This window comes from Apiospora marii (genome assembly GCF_038362585.1).
Source record: "Apiospora marii strain CBS 49790 chromosome Unknown utg000005l_segment0_segment0, whole genome shotgun sequence".
In the NCBI taxonomy this organism is placed as follows: Eukaryota; Fungi; Ascomycota; class Sordariomycetes; order Amphisphaeriales; family Apiosporaceae; genus Apiospora; species Apiospora marii.
Window position 1 is genome coordinate 697,928 of NW_027117377.1, and position 19,702 is coordinate 717,629.

The following is a 19,702-nucleotide window of genomic DNA, read 5'->3' on the forward strand; positions in this document are numbered from 1 at the left end:
GGGCCTCAGTAAAATTCAACGAATGCATCTTCACTATTAAAGTAGCGGTTAGAATATTTAGGGTTAAGTAGAGCTAGGTAGGGTTCAAATTAAGGCTCGGATACTTGGATTTGAGTTATTTTGGCATGTTGTTCCTGTGTTGACGTCGTCTCGAAGCCAATGGTGAATCGTCGATACAAGAGCGAGGTGCTGCACAGAAGCTGCGGGAAACGGGCTCATTGAACCATCCTCGAGCATATAAGAATGTTCACCGCGTCGCTACTAAGATCATAATATCAGGCTGAGCCTACGAATGTCCCCTTAAGTTAGCCTTGAAGTGGTAGCCCTCGTTACACCCCACCTCACAGCTTCCCCCAGAATAAACACATTCGCTGTTCACTGTGGCGGCCACACAGGCCACGATGGGAGATTCAAATACCCTTTCATAATACACTCGTCTATATGCGTGTCCTTATTACATGTTTTGCACATTTATTTGTACCCCTAATATATATAAACTCCCAAAATGTTATACATCAACCAATGCGAATTGCAATCCCTTATTTACTAGTTGTTATGGCCAGCTGGTTCTTTCTGTATCTCTTTCTCCTCTTTGTGTAGGTCTTCCTTCAAGACCTCCATTTGATCTCTCTTCAAAGGTAAAGGTGATGGTAAGTGGCTCTCACTCATTTTCGACTCCCTCGCCCCTGCCTTTTGCGCCTTCATAGGGTGCAAAGCTTCCTCGGCCCCCTCTTCATAACTCTCGATGAAAGGCACTAGCTCTTCAGCGAATCTTTTCAAACTCCAAGCTGTGTAAGGTCGCCAATCAACTTTACCCAATGCGGGCCTGATCAACCCATGCAGGTGCCATATATCATCGAATATTGCTTCCGCCGGCGAGCTTTCCGCCCGCACTAGGCGTTCTGAAAGAAGATCCAGAAGGTTCTTTCCATCGTCGTCTCTCTCTATTGGGCTAAAACCCTCTTCGACAAGACACTCCACTAGTCGCATAGTAGAAGAAGCGTAGTGTAGCGCATGTCTCCCGTGAGAATCTTTGGTCATTATCGAATGCTTTCCATGTAATAGCGACGTCTCAAAAAGACTTCCTTTTAGTGCATCAATTGCGGCCAGTGGGTTCATAATGAACAGGTGGAATGCTGTTCGCCCTTGACGATCCCGTATAGTCGGGTCGGCACCCTCGTCAAGCAAAGGTTTCACCAAATCCTTCTTGTGGGGATTGTATGAGGCGTAGTGAAGAGGGGTCATACCGAAGACGTCCTGGGCATTTACGTCCAGCCCTTTTGCAACCAGCAATTTTAGTAATGATCCTTGGCCATTGTACTGAACGGCGATAAAATGAAGCACTGTCTGCCCGTGGGGGCTAACAAAAGTTGGGTCTGCTCCCAACTCGACTAGGCGGGCCACATTTTCGTTAAAATAAGGCCATTGGCTCTTACAAACACACATAAGAGGCGACATTCCACAACCTCCAATTGCGTTTACTGGAATGCCACTTGAAACGTATGTTTCCACAGCCTCTCCATCAAGGGGAAAATGTAGAGGGGCAAATCCTTCATAGTCCTGTGTCTGAATGTCTGCTCCGCTCTCTAATAGCAGCTTGATGACATCAGAGTTCGCATGAAATAAAGCCGTTCGACCCTTATGGTTTCTGAAGTTGATATCTGCGCCACGTTCGATTAGCGCCTTGCAGGCCACTGTCTGGCGTATTGCGGCTCCTGTTGTCTGTCTGACCCATGGCCAATGACGTGTGTGAGGATAGCTATCAACCCAGTCCCAACCCCAGCAGAGATGGAGGATTGACCCGTGGCAGCCTGTAGCAGTCACGTCTGCTCCCATGGCAATAAATCGAGGAATCATATCGACGCCACCATAAATCATGGCCCTGAACAAAGGGACATTGTTCATGAATGGCTCTTCTATTTCCGTCCCTTCGTCCTTGGGATAGCTCGTCAAACTGGCACCCTTTTCAACAAGTAGCAAGATGAGTCTTTGCAGCTCAGGTGTGGGGCCTTTTGCATACTTCTCCGCCACTTCTGCTAAGATATACTCTGGTTTACCAGCGCCTAGTGCTAGCTTTCGGCGGTGGTGATCATTTGGATCAGCCCCCAGTTGAAGAAGACGTTGTGCGAGTTGATATCCCCCGGATCGGATGGCATCATTCAGGAGAGAGACTCTTGGGGTTCGTTCGTCAAAGTTCAGAACTTTCGTATCTTCCTGCACAATGTCCTCAACAAGCTTCGTAAGTCTCAAATGGATCATGTACGACGTGTTGCAGAGTCGAACATCATAGCCTTGATCTTTCACTTTTGCGAAGGACAAGTCTATCTCCTCCATGTCACATCCCTGACCGTTGCAATCAACCCAATCCCGCAACATGGGGCCGTGCGTGAAAAGGGACCGACACCTGTCATCGACCTGAAGATCAGGGCAATTTGACTCCAGAACATGCCAGCGCCAAAATGAGCAACAATAAGCGTGGAACTTGTGCGCTTTGCGGAAGTCATGGATGAACTGTCTCCTCAGTCTTGAAAGGAGGATGAGCCGCCCAATCTTGTAGTCTGGACTTATCCACCGCCAGTCTCCCGAAGGTAGCTCCCGTTCAACTTGAGCTTCTAACTCTCGGCACTCAATAAGATTGAGATAGGTCAAGCAACAATCTCCAAATACTTTGTCGGCGATCTGGGGCGAAATGGAGTTGTGCCATATTTCAGGGACGGCATGGCCATCTTCATCCAGGTGAAGGAGTTTTGAAGGCTTGTTCACAGAGTAAAGAAACTCCCGCACCGTCTGATGTAAGAAGTAGACTTTGTTCCTGTATACTGAAAGCATCAGACCACACTCTCGCCTAATAGTGCTCTTGAAATCATCCAGACTCTCCAGATCAAGCTGCTCTGCTGATTTGGTGTCGCGTAGAGTGTTTATGGCCTCGTTCATCTCTCCAAGATTCAGTGGCCGAGTTGCTGCGAGCACGAGGCAGAACGCCTTGAACGCAAAGTGTTTGTCATGCGCCCGTTGAAGTATCGCCTCGTATGCATCTTCTACGGTGGAAGGAAGTGTTCTAAGAGCCTCGCCCATGCCCTTATCGGTCTTCTTGAACGATCTGTCTTCCAGGTAATCAAAGACCAGGTGAATCCACAGGTAGGTCCGATGGGGGATCATTAGTAAGCGTCGTTCTAGGTATGCTTTCAAGCTGTCGTTAAGGCCAAGACGCTGGCTGAGGTCCTGTACCCGATGCTTGATCACAATGTTGATCTCTTCTGATATGGCAGCGAGCTGGGTTTCTCCAGGGATACGCAATGTAGCGATGTCTTCATGAAGACTTCCAAAACTGGATATAATCGACTCGTACGGACGACTGGTCAAAACCATCTTGAAGGTGGTATCGCTATCGCCCTGGCCTCTGAAAAACCCTCTCACGAGATCGGCGAGTACCCTTCTGTCATTCTGTCTGCATTCGTCAAGGGCGTCCAAAATGCAAATGACTCGACCAGCACCTGGGTGACGTAGGATGCAAGTCAAAAGGGACCAAAGTGAACTGAGGCTTCTAGTCACCGATGGCCCTTCAGTATTCAGTTCCACCAAGGAAGGATACCTTGTTAACAACTGATGAATGACGGCCGAAAGAGCCTGCTTGAGTTTATCCTGTGCCTGGTCTTTGAAGAAGAAGTAACATATGGTCGCCTGCGGTGCTGAAGAGGGAAGGAGCTCGTCGATGAGGAATCGCGCAAGCACCGACTTCCCGCAGCCGGGGTCCGCTGAGATTAGGATGGGTCCCGAAGGTCGTTTATGCCACTCTAGATAGCTCTCATGCTGCAGGAGCCAGTTGCACGTGCCATCAAGGCGCTTGGGGACACGGTTCTTCCAATCAACATAGTCCTGCTGGCCGTTGGTAAATATCTCTAGGCATTCTTGCTCTTGCCGCGTGAGCGTTCTCTGTTCCGCTTGTTTGGAGAGCTCCAGCTGCTGGGACAATATCTCTTGGCTCTTCGTAGCGATCTCTTGGTCTTGCTTGGCGACCAAGAGGTGCTTGCGGCGTATCTCGATGAAAGACTGGAGAAGCTCCACCGATTGCGAGGAATCGACCCGGATCTTCGTGATTGTCTCCTGCCCCTGTGCGGTGCCCATCTGTTCGGCGTTGCGAGCAACCAAGGCCTCGGTTTCCTGTACCGCCGCGAGTTTCTTCTTCCAGTCGGCCAGGTTGAGCATGCCGCGAATGGCCTGCTTGGTCCTGGAATGCTGGATTTGTATGACGCATTGCACGATGTACTCGATGATCTGGCCATACAGTCGTACAACGTCCGGTTTGTTTGATTTGGCGAGCGCGCCCAGACTGGAAGAAACCTCAGCCGGGCGGAACAACACCCTTTCGAATGCTGCATAGTACTCCATCCTGGATGTCAAGTACACAAAGCCCTCTTGCATGGTGGCCGTCGACTCGGCCAGGTTTTCGACGAAAGGCATGACGAAGCAGATTCCAGCCCAGACAGCCGAAGCTTCGGGTGAGGCCCTTTGAACGGAGTTAGCCGACATGAGTTTATTTCGTTCATAGACAGGTGTTGTTGCGAAAAGATGAAATGGAACACGGAAGCGACACTGAAGACAATTATAAAAGCCTAAACTTATTCAAACATGACACAGCCCTCGATTGCATGGTCAATCGAGGCTTAATGAACAACGAAGAGAAAAGAGAAAAGAAACAATCTAGTAGACTGAAAGTCCAGGAAGTATAGAAAATGCATCCCTTCAATAGGGTCTTAATAGAAATGAAAAACTTACTTCACAGCCGAGTCAACGACCCCCTTAACACTAGCCAACACCGTCATCGTCTCCGTAACCTTCCCGAGAACCTTCCCCTTTCGGCTCTCCGCCATGCGCTGCAGACTGTGCTCCGCCATGTCCCGCATCTGCGCCCTTCGCTCCAGGGGCCGATCATCAAGCCGCCCCTGCAACAGGGCCGCAGCTTCGTCGTCACTCTGCTGCTTTGCCAACAGCACTTCCTCGTACTCCTCAACGAGGGCGCGGTCGCGGACCTTGAGCTGGCCATACGCTACATCCCAGAGGCTGGGCGACTCGGCGTCGAGGTTGGGCGGAGGCTCTACAGCCGCCACTACTTCAGCCACGGGGGTGGGTGTGTACGTGTCCGAAGTCGAAGAAGAGTCCTTCTTCTTCTTTTTGCTCTTACTCAAGAGCTTGGACAACGTACCGCGCAGTCCCATGGTGGCAGTTCTAAGTGGGAACCGTGAGTTTACGTGATGCTCGTATATACAATTGAGTCAGAGATGATGATGTGCTGTGTCAAGAGATACATGAGAATGTTGCCTACTGTTGCAACACACAGAATTATTGAAAAGGGAAGATGGTTGGGCTGAAACGAGGAAGTGAGGGGATGGGCATATGCAGCACAACCAACTGCATGATTAAAAAAGGAGCTGCATATAGCGGCAGGGAACCTCACGGCGTAGAGCCAATCAACTCCTCCCGGTAAAATAGAGTGGCCACAAAAGCCGGCCAGCCAAGTGCATGCGTGGTACCCGAGAGGCGGGACGCCTGCCACTTAGTGCAACCCTCCACGTTTGGTACATTCATTGAGGTATGATAGGCCTTAGATAGTTCTCATTGTTAGGATCATTAGCTAGCAGCATTAACCTCACGCAATCATTCAAGGTATAGTAGAACCATTATCATATAAAACTACCAATCCTAAACCCCCTAACGCCACGCCCAATTGTATCGCATGTGCGTCAGTCAGCCCATGAAACGAGAGCCTCCACGACATTCTGCTACTGCTTACTACCCCTCCGCCGTCCTTCGTCTCTTACTACTACTACCCTCGCGAGTCTTCCTCCTCTTGCTACCACTACTATCTAGACTCTTCTTACCCTCGCCACTCTTCTTCCGAGGACTGCTTTCTGTACTCTTTCTGTGAAGATCACCCTCCAGGCTCTTCCGACCTCGACTGTGACCCCTTTCCAAACTCCTCCGCAGCCGTTGATGGTAATGCGAAATCCCCCACCTATGGTGCGCGGCCCGATGATCATCCTCCTACTCCAGACCCCGGAACCGGCGGTTGAACTCGTTGACGGGGATCGCGATCGACTTGTACAGGAACTCGCGGCTCGACTCCTCGCCCACGGGAATGAAAGGCCCCACGGACCCGCCCCTGAGTACGATGCTAAGTCCCGTGCGCTCCCGCTTCACGATCTGGATCTCCTTCAGGGGGACATCCCATTCCGTCGTCAGCCGGTCGCTGCGAATCAGCAGGATCCGGCTGTAAGTCACCATAACCACCATGTTGTCGCGCGGCAGCTCCAGGTGAGCCACGTACCCCTCGTTGAAGTACTTGCCATTGTCCGTCTGCTTGAGCCAGAACTGACCCAGCGCCTCGCGCTGGTTGTAGGGGCGAACAATGCCATCGGCCGGAATGAAGCGCGTCAATCGCACCCGGTCCAGCTCAGATCCGTCAAAGACCGTCATCGTGTTGCGGATGCCCTCGGAGAAGTTGGACGCCATGTCGAACACGCCGACGGCGGGCTTGGTCAGAAGACCAACACCACCCTTCACCATGCCCTTCATGAACCCAGCCGCACCACCAGTCTCGGCTCCCTCGAGCGGCTTCTTCACGAGGCCGCCCGCGCCGGACGCGACCGAGGTGAAAAACGAATTGGCGCCCGTCGTGATGCCAAAGAGTGCGTGCTTCGGTCGGTTTCTGGCCCGCGTGATGCGGCGACGATCCTGGAACTGCTTGTCTAGGGTGGCTGCTGCCAGACCTTTTCCAAGACTGCCCGTGATCTTGGAGAACGAGTCCGAGAAGCCGTACACGGACTTCTTGACGAAGCTTGCCGCACCCTTGGCGATACCGATACCGAGATCCTCAGGCTTGTCGGACATGATGAGACCTTGGTATGGCTCGTAGAAGACGTCGGTGATACCGCTGCTGAGGTTGTTGAAGAGACCGACCGGGTTGCCCAGGAAGTCTGCACTGCCGATGATCTTGTGGATCTGGTAGATGACCTCCTGGCTGTAGTGGTTTGACATGTTCTGTACGAGTACAGGGACCGACATGCGTGCGTTCTCCAGAAGCAATGCGTTCATGCGGATGGGCGCATCGTTGACGTTTCCGATGGCCATGGTCATGGCGTTTATGAAGAACATGATGGGGTTACGCGACGATGTCTTGTCCTCCACATTGACTCGCTCTGTGCGCATGAACGAGAGATCAAGCTGCATAGGTTGGATGTTGAGGACTTCGAAGTAGATATCCTGGCCGCCTTGCTCTTGCTTCGGCTCTGGGATTTCTAGGTCATCGTCGCAGAGCTTGCCCTCGTGTGTCTCGGTCCAAGCTGCTCCGGGTACCTTTGTGAAGTCCAGAACAGCGTAGATGAAATCCTCGTCCAATTCAATGGTCATTTGCTGGAGAAGCAACGTCGCATATTTGACATACAGTACACCGTAGTCATTGTCCTTGACCCTGGTGACCTGGGCATGGAGCGATGGATGCATCTCAATCTCCTGCGCCTGCTTCGGCACGACACTAGGGTAGAGCACCATGGGGAAAAGTCCTCCGTAGAGCTGATTATCGATCTGGATCCATTTGATGGACGTGCTGATTGTCTGGTACAGTGCCGACTCCTTGTAACTCAATTGCACATCACGGAAGTTGATGTAAGCAAGCTCCTTGAGCGACGTGTTGATAAGCGAAACACCAATGCCCGAAAGCTTGAGTTGCGCTTGGAAGGTTGTGCCAGTGTCCAGGTTCTTGACTTCAAAGCCTCCACTGCTGTTGGTGCTGAGCCCGGTTCCGGTTCGCTGGCGATACAAACTCTTGCTTTGCTTGAAGTTGGACAAGATCAGAGTTTGGGTGGGTCCGTCGGCGGCGACGTTGATGTCAATAATCTTCTGAGTGCCCGTGCCACTGACGAACTTCATGGGAATGAGGTTTCCAATTTCTGCCAGCTTGACATGTCTCTCTTTGCCATAAGCAGTGATGACTACCTCTCGGAACTTGGCAGCCGGGAAGTCCCACGCGTAGGGCATGATACTTCGAGGCGGTAGGCGGTATTTGACCGGTCGCCAGCCAGAACGGTCCTCGCCCCCTTCATCGTCGACGTTGGGGTTGGCCTGGTAGAAGACGAACTCGGTGTCACTTTCATTCCTCATGGAGAATGGCCATGCCTTGGACTCCATGGTGAGATGCAAGAAGATGGTCGAGTCCTCCATCAATACCTCGACACGAACCAGCCGTTGGCGCTGACCCGCCTTGGCGATCTTGATGTGGTTGGTGCCGAGATCGGAGATGTTGAAGGGCGACGTCCACTGGTTGTTGATGCCTGGGAAACAGAGCGCGAGCTGCTTAACTGGCGAGCGTTGAAGCGTGTGCATAGCTTGGAGTGAACCTGTCTGCAGCGTCATAATGTTCGAGGAGCCTGGCTCGCGAATGTTGATCTCCTCGCCCAGCTTGTTCTTGACGATGAAGCGAGGTGCAAGAGTGACGACTCTCGTCATCTTGTACTTGCCCTCTCCCGCTTCAATTGTAATTCCAACATGATACTCGGCGTTCTTGTTGACAGCGGGCAGGATAACATCGCTCGTGCTTCCAATGGCATCGAAACTCTGAGGCTTGCTCCATTCTGAGTCACCAATCTTGAGCAGCGCACGGTTTTTGTGTTCGTCGCTCGGGTATGAGAACATGAAGGGGGTGGCCTTGGATTGTCCTCTAGAGGACGCATTGAGTTGTGACTGACCCGCGGCCCTCTTTGCCTGTTGCAAAGGCTGCTTGGCGCGAATGTTAACATCCAAGCCTGTCTTGTTCAACAGGACGTAAGGGCTGAACACGGTGACCTGGAACGCCCCACCGCCGTCGGGAACGCGGTAATAGTGGAGAGACAGATGCAGTTGAAGGCCTTCCTCGTCCTTGCAAATCAGTCTCTTCTCTTTTCGGAAGTCCTCTTGTTGACCAGGGTTGACGATAGCAAACTCGCTGGGTTTGAAGACGGTGTCCTGCATATCAATGCTCATCAGGAGCAGGTGGGACAGCTCGACGACATGGACGGGACTAACGCCACCCTTGCGCAAGAAGTTCGTCCAATCTCTCTTAGTGTTTTTGTCGTAGATGCGGTACTTGAAGTCGTATGGCAGAAGGTTCTCCAGAACGATGGGGGAGACAGCTTGATCTTCATGTAAGGGTATTTGCTGGTGAATTATGTTAGCATTGTCACATCAGATCCGCAAGGGTGAAACTTACCCAGTGAGGAAATGTCCCTTTTCGAAAGTTGTGCTCATCTGGAAGTAGAAAGGATCGTTGGACTCGCCCTTGCACATCAGGGTGCGCGTCGGACGTTTCAAGAGATCTCTCCACCACAGATGCTCCGAAGACCATGCATACCCGAAGCCAGAGTCCGGCCGCACTAGTAGCGACTTGACGAAACAAGCCGCGACTGGAGCAGGCCGACTCTCACCAGGCGGGATCTTCTCAATCTTGAGCAGATGCCCCTCCTGGGCATCGTACACACCGAGCTCGACCGGTATCTGCGTTTGGTTCTCGACCACCAATGGTGACCTCAACGTCACATACTTAATGTTGTCATTTCCAAGCTTGACTTCCACCAAGAGCTTGTGTAACGCATTGTCGGCCTTGGGGTGCAGACTGTAGAGGTACTCGCCCTCACGGTTGAGCCGGATGTTCTTGACGGCGTCGAACCCACTGCCCTCGATCTGAACACTGACACTGTTAGCCGTGTTGCTCTCGGACATGATGTTCTCGCGCATCTTCTCCCAGTGTTCGAAGCTCCAAGGTGCCTCCTCTCCATCCGTCAGCTTCGCGGAGATGTTCTCAGTGTCGCTTTGGTTTCTAGCCTCCACGAGGACATCGAAGCCTGTGTAGTTCCGGATCTTGTAGGGAGCTTCGGTGCTTCTGGTCTTTTCAAGTACATCCTCGCCGCCCGTTAGGAAGTCGAACGACTTTGAAGCAACGGCGATAGTGGCCGTCGTAACAGTGACCTCGAAGGTCTTTTTAGATTGGAGGTCGACAGACAGCAGCCCATCCGAAGATTTGGCGACGCCGACGCCCAATTGCCAAGGCTCGAGCAGAGGCTCCCAAGCAGACTTGGCGAAATTGTAGACATTGACATACATGTCAATTGCCGTCTCGGCCTTGAGGCTACTAGACCAGTCCGCTGCAGATGCAGAGAAGCTCTTGATGTTCATATCCAGGATCGGCAACTCGTGCAAGTCACCGATCAGAACGACGCGGATGCCAGCAATAGTGGCAGTCAGCTCCTCGTGGCGCTTGGGTCCCTTGTTGACATCGTGAACGGGCTGCGGCGGCTGGGATCCCTTACGGGTTTTGGTTGTCGCAGTGGCAATAGTCTTGGTTCCCTTTGTCCGCTTCGCAATAGTGGATTGACCTCTGCCGCTCGCAGAACGCTGTTTGAGTCCGTCATCCCGCAGCTGCGAGGCCTTCTTATCGGATGCGCTGGGCTGCTGTGGTGGCTCGGGTTCATTTGCTGACAGCTCAGATGCCTTGCTCACGATCTGAAGAACAAGCAGGATATCCCGCAGCGATACTCGGAGGATCAACGGGTCGATGTCCAGATGCATGTTCGTCGCGTTCGGCTGGGAACTATCCATAGACATCTGGATGGAGAAATCATCGAGAACACGTAGTCTTGACGCTTCGAACTTGTCCATGCGACACAGGAACATGCCGACCTCGGATACTTGGAAGGTCAAGGCATGCTGTTGTGACAGAAGCACTTGTTTGGTGCCCAGCACAATCGCTTCAGAGCTCGAGCTGAGGGGGTTGGCGATTAAGATAACTTGAGCGTCGACGACATTAACACGGAAGGCGATATCCATCTTCGATTCCTTCTTCTTCTCGGGCTCTCCTCTCTCAGACACTGTCTTCTGCGACTTGGAACCAGCATAGGTAACCTGTACTGAGTCCGTCTCCGAGCCATCTGGCGATTCTTCCAGGGCATCCTCAATAGGTGTCGGCTCATCCACAGCCAGGCCTGCTGAGATGAAGTGCTGGATGGCATAGATGTAGTCCAGTGTGAAGATGATTCTGGGGCTGTCAATCGCGACCATGGCAATCAGGTTCCTATTCTCGCCGCCAGTCAACGAAACAGATGCCATGAATTGCTGAACACTCTTGTTTGCGGATGTCATAATCTTGCGGAACTTGTTGGCATCTCTCTGGCGACTGTCCTGGATGGAGAATGACTGAATGACAAATTCGGCCTCTAACGAGGAATCAGCGAGCATGCGTGTCTTCAGCGTACTGTCGTCCAGGGAGAACTGCGCAAGACTTGCTTTCTCCGTGTCACCGACTGGTCGGTCATCCGGGGCGTTGATCAACTCGAGACCGATCTTGTGGACATTAAACACAAGGTCCAGTTTGGTCCAGGTATCCTCATGAGATCCCAGCTCCGGACCAAGGTCCACGAGATTGTCATCTTTCGTGGAATGCATGGAGGTCATGGTCTTCGCCCTACGGAGAGTTCCTTGGTCCACATCTCTTTCTGCTTCCTCACCACTTGCATCGGCATCGGTAGCAAATGCACCTGGAACAGACCGAGTAATGCCCAACAGTGACCGCATTTGATGCTGGGTAATTTTCAGATTGAAGTCGGTCATCTTGCCTTCAATCTCCATGTCGGGGCGTTTCCAACCCTTCTTGTGTTCGGCATAGGTGATGTTGAAGCCGAGGTCGACATGGTCAATCATCTCAAGTTCCTCGGACTTGTCCTCGGGATAGTGATAGAGTGATGTAAGCCTAATGTTTCGGATACCTGCCGAGAGCTTCATAGCGATCTCCGAGTTCTCGGAGTCATCCAGCGGAGCGAACTTGTTTTGAGCATAGATCTCACCCAGATAGGCCGTGATAAGATCACGCTTAGGCTGATCTGGGTCAACCGTAGCAGGGAAGACAATGATAGGAGTATTGACAATAACGTCAAACTTGAAGCGGCTCGTACTTTGCTGAAGCTGCTGGGCTTGGTTGGCTGCGGCTTGTCTTGCAGCGTTGTAGATGGCCTGCATCTTGCCGAACTTGACCAGGAACTCAATGATCTTTCTGAAAGGCTCTTCCAAGAAGTTGACCTTGATGGAGCCGGCTCGTAAGAACACAGACGAATCGTAGCCTGGGTACGCCTTCTCGTTGCTTGAATCAAAGGTTTCGTAGCGGAAGTCGGCAAGTTCGTCGCCTTGAATGGTGATAAGCCGTCGGAAACTGGAGGATTCCTCCGCACCCACGTTCACATCATCCACCAAGCTCAAGTCACCCAGCTTCGCTCCAACCCGCATCGTCTTGCCGGACAGATGGATGCCGACATCGGCATGATTGAACGAGAGAGTCGCGAGCCTGATACCATCGTTATTGAGAATCATCCGGATTGTCTTGAGGTCAATCTTGACACGTATGGAGCCCCCTTCGTTCTGCTGCGGCTCGGGCTCTGGCTCCACGATCTCGACCGCGTCGTCTTCATCATCAGTGTCCATGAACTGCTGCTTCTTCTGGGCACCTGCGTTGTTGTTGTCACTGTTAGAGAACGTAACAAGGATGAAGTCCAGCAGGGTCAACAGCGTTTTCCTGGTCACGACCAAGTTGATCGTCGATATTGCAACATCCACGTTGGTCTCTATTCCGTCGTAGACTGGCATGAACTCGGGGGAGTCTCTCTTGACTTTAACAAATTTGACTTTGAAGAGTGTTGCTTGTTCCTTGCCCTCCTCGGCATCCCTGGAAGAGATGATTGACTTGAACTCCGCCGGTGGGTTGTCGACAAAGTCGTCCACAGTGACAGAGCCAAGTGAGACATTTGCAGCCATGTCGAACGGTCGCATGAAGAACTCGAGGTCGAAATTCTCGGCAACCAGCTCCACCAATAGCGACTCGGTTCCCTTCCCGTCCGGATCGCTGCGGTAGAGAGAGCCTTGCAGTTTGTCAACGGCGAACTTGAACTCGAAGCTTCGCTGTTGCATCTTCAGCTGTTGGTTAGAGCTGCCATCAGGCGCGTCCTCGAAGGCATCGTCATCATCATCATCAATATCATCATCGATAATCACGGCAGACTGCTTGGTCATGAACAGGTTATTAGTCGGGGTATCCTTCCTCTGGTGGCTTTTTCGTGAACGACTTGAAGCAGTGCTAAGAAGCCGTGGCCTCATAGTTTGCTGCTGAGGTTGGTTTTGCTGTTCGTCACCACCAAACTTCGGGATAGCAACGTCGATCAGCTTCATGAGACTCTTGTACTTGGTGTCCGAGACTGCAGCATGAAGTACAGGCATGTGACCAGCGATCTTCATCCGGGTGAGGTTCGGCGCCTTCGGTAGAATTGACATGGCAACTGTGAAGTCCAAGTTGATCTTCTCCACAATATGGTAATGACGTGCGTCGTCCTTCTCAATGAGTTGCGTCTTGGTCTCTTCGATCGACGGGCCGATGAGGAGTTGGGTAGATGTCAACTTGACGACGAAACGATCGTACATCAGAGACTCAAGCTGCTTGAAGTCTTCGTCGGAGTACTGTTGGTTCTGTTTGTCCTGGATCTGCTTCAGGGTATCCTTGTCCACCAGTTCGCTGGAGACACTAATATGACCAGCGTCGAGGATGAGACAAGTAGACTCCTTGACCGTAATGCTCTGAGGTACGATGATCAGAGGCGCTTGCAGATCCAGTTTGGCGTTGATGGTCTTGTGCTCCTCGAGGGCGAACTCCAGGCCGGCTCTCGTCTGTTGTCGCAAGCCCTCGACAGTAGCACCGGCAGATTCCATGAGTGCGGTAATGGACTCCATATGACGCTCGGGGGGTTTGAAGAAGTCAACGATGCCGATGACGAAGTTGGGGTTCCATATGATCTCCAGGGGCTTAAGCTTTGCGGTAACAGCGATATCGCCTTGCCCATCCAGCGGGTTCTGCTCGACAGACACATCGAAGAACGTTTCGTGTTCAGTGTTTTCCAGATCACCAATGGACAGACGTTTCTGGCGGCCCAGTTCCGGGGCGTCTTTGACTCTGACAATTTCCTTAAACTGCGAGGCAGGTGTTGTTCCGTCCTGGACACGGAAGCCACCCAGACTTACATCAACCAATACTGAATCGGGTCGCTTGATTCCTCGAGCCTTGAACAGGTCGAAATGCAAGCTCAAGAGATCCTTCTTGGATCCATGAGGGTCTTGTCTCAGAGTGAAGCTTCCGGTACTCAAAGACGCATCAAGTTGCATCTTGACAGTATCTCGAGGCGCGTCCACAGATTCAGCCAAGGCCGTCTTCTCATCCCAGTCGATTGCTTCGTAGAGTTCCTGCCGTTGCTCCTCTGTCATCTGAGTATTCTCAGTGGAGTCCGCGGGGTGAGCAGGCTTCGAGCCCCAGGCCCATGCAATCCAGCCTTGCTGCTGAGGCTCTTGCTTCGGTGCATTCTTGAGCGCTTCAGCATTCTCCTTCTTCAATTGGTTCCTAGCGAGGGATCGCCAAAAGCGTAGGTCTTCGTAGCCCAACTTAAACTCCAGCTTTTCGAGGTCCTCGGTTTCTGTGGACGAAAACTGTTGGTTGGCCTTCTTCTTTTTGAACAGCTCGATATACCGCTTGCGGTCATCGCGGCGTTCACGGAAGTAGTCCCACGTCCACCGACGATTGCGCTCGTGGATCTTGTTCAGGACAGCGTTCCCGGCAAACTTGAACCAAGCACGTGGGTCGTCCTTGGGTGAGACATCCTTCGGTTGAAGCTTCTTGTACTCTTGATGGCGGATGAAGTAGTGGAACAGATCCACCATCATCAGACTGTCTCGGTACTGATCGTCATCAAGGACAACACCAATTTCGTCAAACAAAAGGTTGCCCTTGAATTTCGGAACGTGGGCGTCGCCCGTCTTGTCCAACTCGATCTTGGCCTGGCCGCTCACTGGCTTGAGTATGAACTGGTGGTTTTTCGTGTTGTTGTTATCGGCTCCCCCTATCATGCCCTTGAAGCACTCAACCATCTTGTCGTGATTCATTTCGTCCTCGCCCTTGCCAGCGACCTCACGGCCGGAGCCGAACAGTTCGGTGTCCGTATTCCAGTAAACTGCCAAAGCTCCTAGCTTGGCCAGCTTGTGGGTTGTCTTGTTCGAGTTCTGGATGAAGGTCGGTTTCCACTCGCCATCGGTCGAGACGGCGCTGAACTCTTCTAGGGTGATGCCGAGGGCGAAGGGGTGGCCCGGGGCGGATATAGAATCCTCGTATCGGACGTGGATGTTCTTCACCGTCACCTGGAGATTGTCGACAATCTTAGTGACCAGACTCTCGGTGAAGCTCTGGCTCTTCTTCTGCTCTTCCTGGCTGAGACCCTCCTGGGAGCGCTCCTTGAGCAGTTCCGCCGAGTCCAGCTTCTCCATCTTGATGCGCTGTTTCCGCCGTTCTTCCTCGTCCTCGTCATAGGCAGCCTCCTCTTTCGGAGAGGCCAACAGGAAGACATCCTCGATGATAACCTTGACCGGAGCGCCACGCAGGTTGGACCATGGTATGACCAGCGTCAGCTCGCCCAAGTGTCCTTCGGCAACGTTTATGGGCAGCTTCAGCTGGTCTAGGGCCTCCTTCCGCAGCTCGAGGTTGCGCAGCTTGACGTCGCCGGACCAGATACCGACCTTCAGCTGGGCAGGGTCAAAGTTCTTGACGTACATGCCCAGGAAGCGGTTCAGCAGTCCTGCAACCAAGCCTTCCAACATATTGTCTGCGGGGTGCCGTAACCCGGGCCGGGACGAATTCGATTATTAGGGCGGGGTATCGTGAGTCCTCATCGGCGGGACGAGAGCAATACGGTCGGGAAGAAATGGCCGATATGAGGACGAAGGTCGAAACAGAATCGTTGGTCACGCCTCAGAAGTCGAATGAGGGGCACTGGGATCGATCAGGGGCGGACGACGTAGTGGGTTGCTCAAATGGGTCTCGTAAAGGGCTAGGATTTTGATTGAATTACACTGAAGTAATCGGGTATCTAGGTCGGAAAAACTAAGTACTTTGCATGGGTGGGTTGGAAACAAAACCAACGCAGGAAAGATCAACCACTACCTACTCCCTCTTGACATGGAAAAAGGTATGGGGGAAGGGGGGACGAGAGTAGGATGGGTGTTAGGTATGGAAGGATGGTGTTTTGGCCAAAACCAAAGGACCTGGTGCGTGGGAATTTCTCGATGTAGCAATCGATCCCGCATCTAGGTTAAAATGGGACAACGACTGGATGGAGGTCGGTTGGGCACCTCGTCTGTCAGTGCCGTAGCTTTGCCCAAGGAGGTAGACCGACGAGGCAGGCGTTTAGTGGTGCGAATGTGTGCAGCAGTCAGGTTACTACGCTCCTCGATTTGGCTGGTGCCTTGGAACTGATGACGCCAATAGTCGCTACCAAAGCAAGCTCAGCATCCACCATGCTCCTGTCGTGGTTGGTGACTGTGGCTGGAGTTTTGCGCTAGCTGAGGGTTTGCTGGGGTTAGTGCAGCGGGTGGTCTGATTGAGCTTGTCTACATGACACATTGAGAGGTGCTGCAACACGATGAATATTGCTAGAATTTGGTGTAAGGATGCATATCTACACGACTTGAACTAGGATGTTATGGCTGTTCCTGAAACACCATGATGAATGTGTAGTAGAATGTCGAAATCTGCATGCAGCTCATTCTGCCATGGCCATCGTCTAGCCTGGTACGGCGGAGCAAAACCCCCGCCAAGCAAGCCTAGCCCATTGCGATCTGCCCTCTTCTTGCAATACTGTGCTGCTTTTCGAGACGTGGTACTCCGTACGTTGAGTGAATAACTATTGAAATATTTTCATGGAAAGTGTTCAGAAGGTTTACCAAATCCCGAACGGTCTCTTCATTTCCCGATATCACAAGCGCATTATTGATACCAATGGAGTCGGGCTGTCTTTTGAGCGTATGTCGAGGAAGCGAACCACCAGCCACAGCATGTGGGGTAGCTTCGCTTCTGCAGATGTTTAACCTGTTTCAATTTCATCCCACTTGCTGAGGTCCCAGTCTGTCCCTCTCGATCAAGCGAGGACCACCCAACCCTTTTGCCAAGCTTTCAGTACCATTACGTCACCTGCGCCCAAGCTTTTCCCAGCTTCCCCAAAAACAGTTGCAGCTCAGGATGCGGATATCCAGGCACACGCACCGGGATAGACCAGGACAAGGGGCTTGCACCTAGGCGATCGATCGATTGACGCAAAACAGCGCTGCTCCAGCTATAGATTACAGTACACGCGGAGGTAGCTCCCTGACTCTCCAACTTGCCGTGATACCGAGCATGGTCCGGGGGGAGCAAGCAAAATGCAGGTAGTGATGATGTAACTTGCAGCAGCAATACACCACCTGCTCCATGTCATGTTTCCGTGTTGCAATTGAAATTGAGAGGCATCTTACTCTTCTCTTCTCGTTTGGCCATTCTCTCCAGCTCAATCATTAACCACTATACCCTTTTGCTTCTTGACGCCGGCAAAGTCCTGGATCTTCGTAATATCTCCAAACCTGCAATTGACTCCCGTTCTCGCCATATACCGAGTTGCCCGCCATGTTCCGGAGCACGCAACCGCTGTGGGCGGGCTCCGCGAGAGCCCTTGCCGCCTCCCGCCAGCTCTCGCTGCGATCCGCCAACGTCCCCTCGTTGGCTCAAAATGCCATGAACCGGGCACCCCGAGGGACCTCGCTCGTTTTCAAGACACGGTATGCGACGAAGCCGTCGTTGGGCGACAGGCTCAGCCCTGAAGACGAGAAGAAGGCGCAAAATCAGAAACTCGAGTCGCACCCCGACCAGGTCTCCACAGAGTCCAGCGTCCGGCACGCTTTTGAGCCGTCCCCCGCAGACGCCAACAAAGACGTCGCGGACGGGCTTGGACATGATATCGTGAGTACCAACTTTGCATAAATACGGATTTTGCTCTATATCATTTTACAGCATAAACATTGATGCCACTAACACCAATACCTCTTTTCTAGAACACCGTGAAGCAAACCTTCAACCTGACCCAGGTGCCCAAGGAATCCTATGTCCTCGGTCTTTCGGGCACGGTCCCGTACCTCGCGACATCCCTCAGCGTAGTCTACCTCTCGTGGGCCTCCAACACCGACTGGCCCACAACGTCGACGGTGCTGAACCACCTGCTCATGAGCCACGAGAACGCGCACTTCTTCCTGAGCTACCTGGAGCCGCTCCAGGTCGGCTATGGCGCCGCCATCATCAGCTTCCTGGGCGCGATCCACTGGGGCCTCGAGTACGCCGAGAAGGCGCCCGACGCGGCGCGCACGCGGTTCCGGTACGCGCTCGGCGTGGCGGCGCCCCTGGTGGCCTGGCCCACCCTCCTGATGCCCTGGCCCTGGGCCCTGACGGCGCAGTGGGCTGCCTTCGTGGGCCTCTGGCTCGCGGACCGCACCGCGTCCATCCGCGGCTGGGCCCCCTACTGGTACGCCACCTACCGCTTCGTCCTGACGGCCATTGTCGGCGTCGCCATCATGATCAGCATGATCGGCACCATGAAGGTCGGCCAGTACAAGCCCCAGTTCGGCGAGATCAGCGAGAAGATTCAGGAGAACCGCTTCGAGGAGGCCTACTCGGAGAAGTGGCAGAAGCTCGAGGAGCCCGCCTACGAGGAGGAGCGCGTCAAGAAGGAGAAGGCCGAGGCTGAGCGCAAGAAGAAGGAAGAGGAGGAGGCCAAGCAGAAGGAGAAGGAGGAAAAGGAGAAGAAGGAGAAGGAAGCCAAGGAGGCTAAGAACAAGGACAAGAAGGGTGACAAGAAGGCTGAGAAGAAGGACGACAAGAAGGAAGAGAAGACTGAGGATAAGAAGGATGAAAAGAAGGACGAAAAGAGCGAGGAGAAGAAGGATGACAAAGAGGAAAAGAAGGATGACAAGAGCGAGGAGAAGAGCTACGATAAGGGTGACGATAAGAAGGGCGAAGAGAAGAAGGAAGGCGAGAAGAAGGAGTAACACCGTCACGAACTTGATGTTTCGTTATGTACTTTTTCAGGTGTTGGGTCTCGGCTTCATCATGGATGCATCTGCATCGGGAGAGCCTGGCGTTCCGGGCATGTCTTTTATATATCTCACATAGCCTTTCGGGCGAGAGATCAATCAAAACTATTCAAATATGTACCTTCCTACCTTCTTCCTGGCTGCTTTGATTAATCGGGATCTATCAGCGCCAAACTTGTCAACGATTTTGTTATCATCAAATAGTAGGGCAGTCATGGGTAGCTAGTCTCTCGGTCTTATCATTAATTCGATTGCCAGTTGCTTCAATGACCTTTGGTGCGATGGCTCTCAGGCAGGCGGGCTGGAGAGTAGAAAGCACACTGTAACCCCAATGTTACTTATGTAAGTAACGGCATTCGGACAGGGGGTTCAATCACCAGATATGGTTTCGGGGATTCAACGAATCACGAGAACAAAACGGATGGCAGGTAAGGTTACGAAGGGCATCAAGACATGTTCGAGCATTCCATCGGTGTATCTTCCAGTTGCATGGTCGTTTTGGTCGGCTGCCGACTTCTTGATGAGGTAGGTAGGTACCTAATCAACCAGGATAGGTATGTCCCTTAGCAAATAGGGCTCATCGCACCGAAATTAATGTTTCCAGACGTCCAGCTGCCATTCGGGGTCTTTTGGATTTGTTTATGGTCGGCATGACTCCCAAGTCACAGTGGGTACAAGACATTTCACTGCTTTGCCATTGCCCGCG

General features: G+C 52.5%; 3 protein-coding genes across 3 annotated transcripts; 1 reads left to right on the plus strand and 2 right to left on the minus strand.

Moving 5' to 3' along the window:
- Positions 1-546: 546 nt before the first annotated feature.
- PG985_008142 (ankyrin repeat protein) lies at positions 547-5,216 on the minus strand (the record flags this gene model as incomplete). The annotated part of the gene is made up of 2 exons (XM_066827910.1): positions 547-4,507; positions 4,777-5,216. 2 exons carry the CDS (start codon positions 5,214-5,216, stop codon positions 547-549), a joined length of 4,401 nt encoding a protein of 1,466 aa, XP_066682822.1.
- An 826-nt stretch (positions 5,217-6,042) lies between these two features.
- Positions 6,043-15,702, minus strand: PG985_008143 (Vacuolar protein sorting-associated protein 13; the record flags this gene model as incomplete). Its single annotated transcript, XM_066827911.1, has 3 exons — positions 6,043-9,189; positions 9,242-9,414; positions 9,456-15,702. 3 exons carry the CDS (start codon positions 15,700-15,702, stop codon positions 6,043-6,045), a joined length of 9,567 nt encoding a protein of 3,188 aa, XP_066682823.1.
- Positions 15,703-17,539: 1,837 nt separating this feature from the next.
- PG985_008144 (uncharacterized protein) lies at positions 17,540-18,951 on the plus strand (the record flags this gene model as incomplete). The annotated part of the gene is made up of 2 exons (XM_066827912.1): positions 17,540-17,872; positions 17,965-18,951. The coding sequence occupies 2 exons, from the start codon at positions 17,540-17,542 to the stop codon at positions 18,949-18,951; spliced, it is 1,320 nt and encodes a 439-aa protein (XP_066682824.1).
- Between the last annotated feature and the right edge of the window lie 751 nt (positions 18,952-19,702).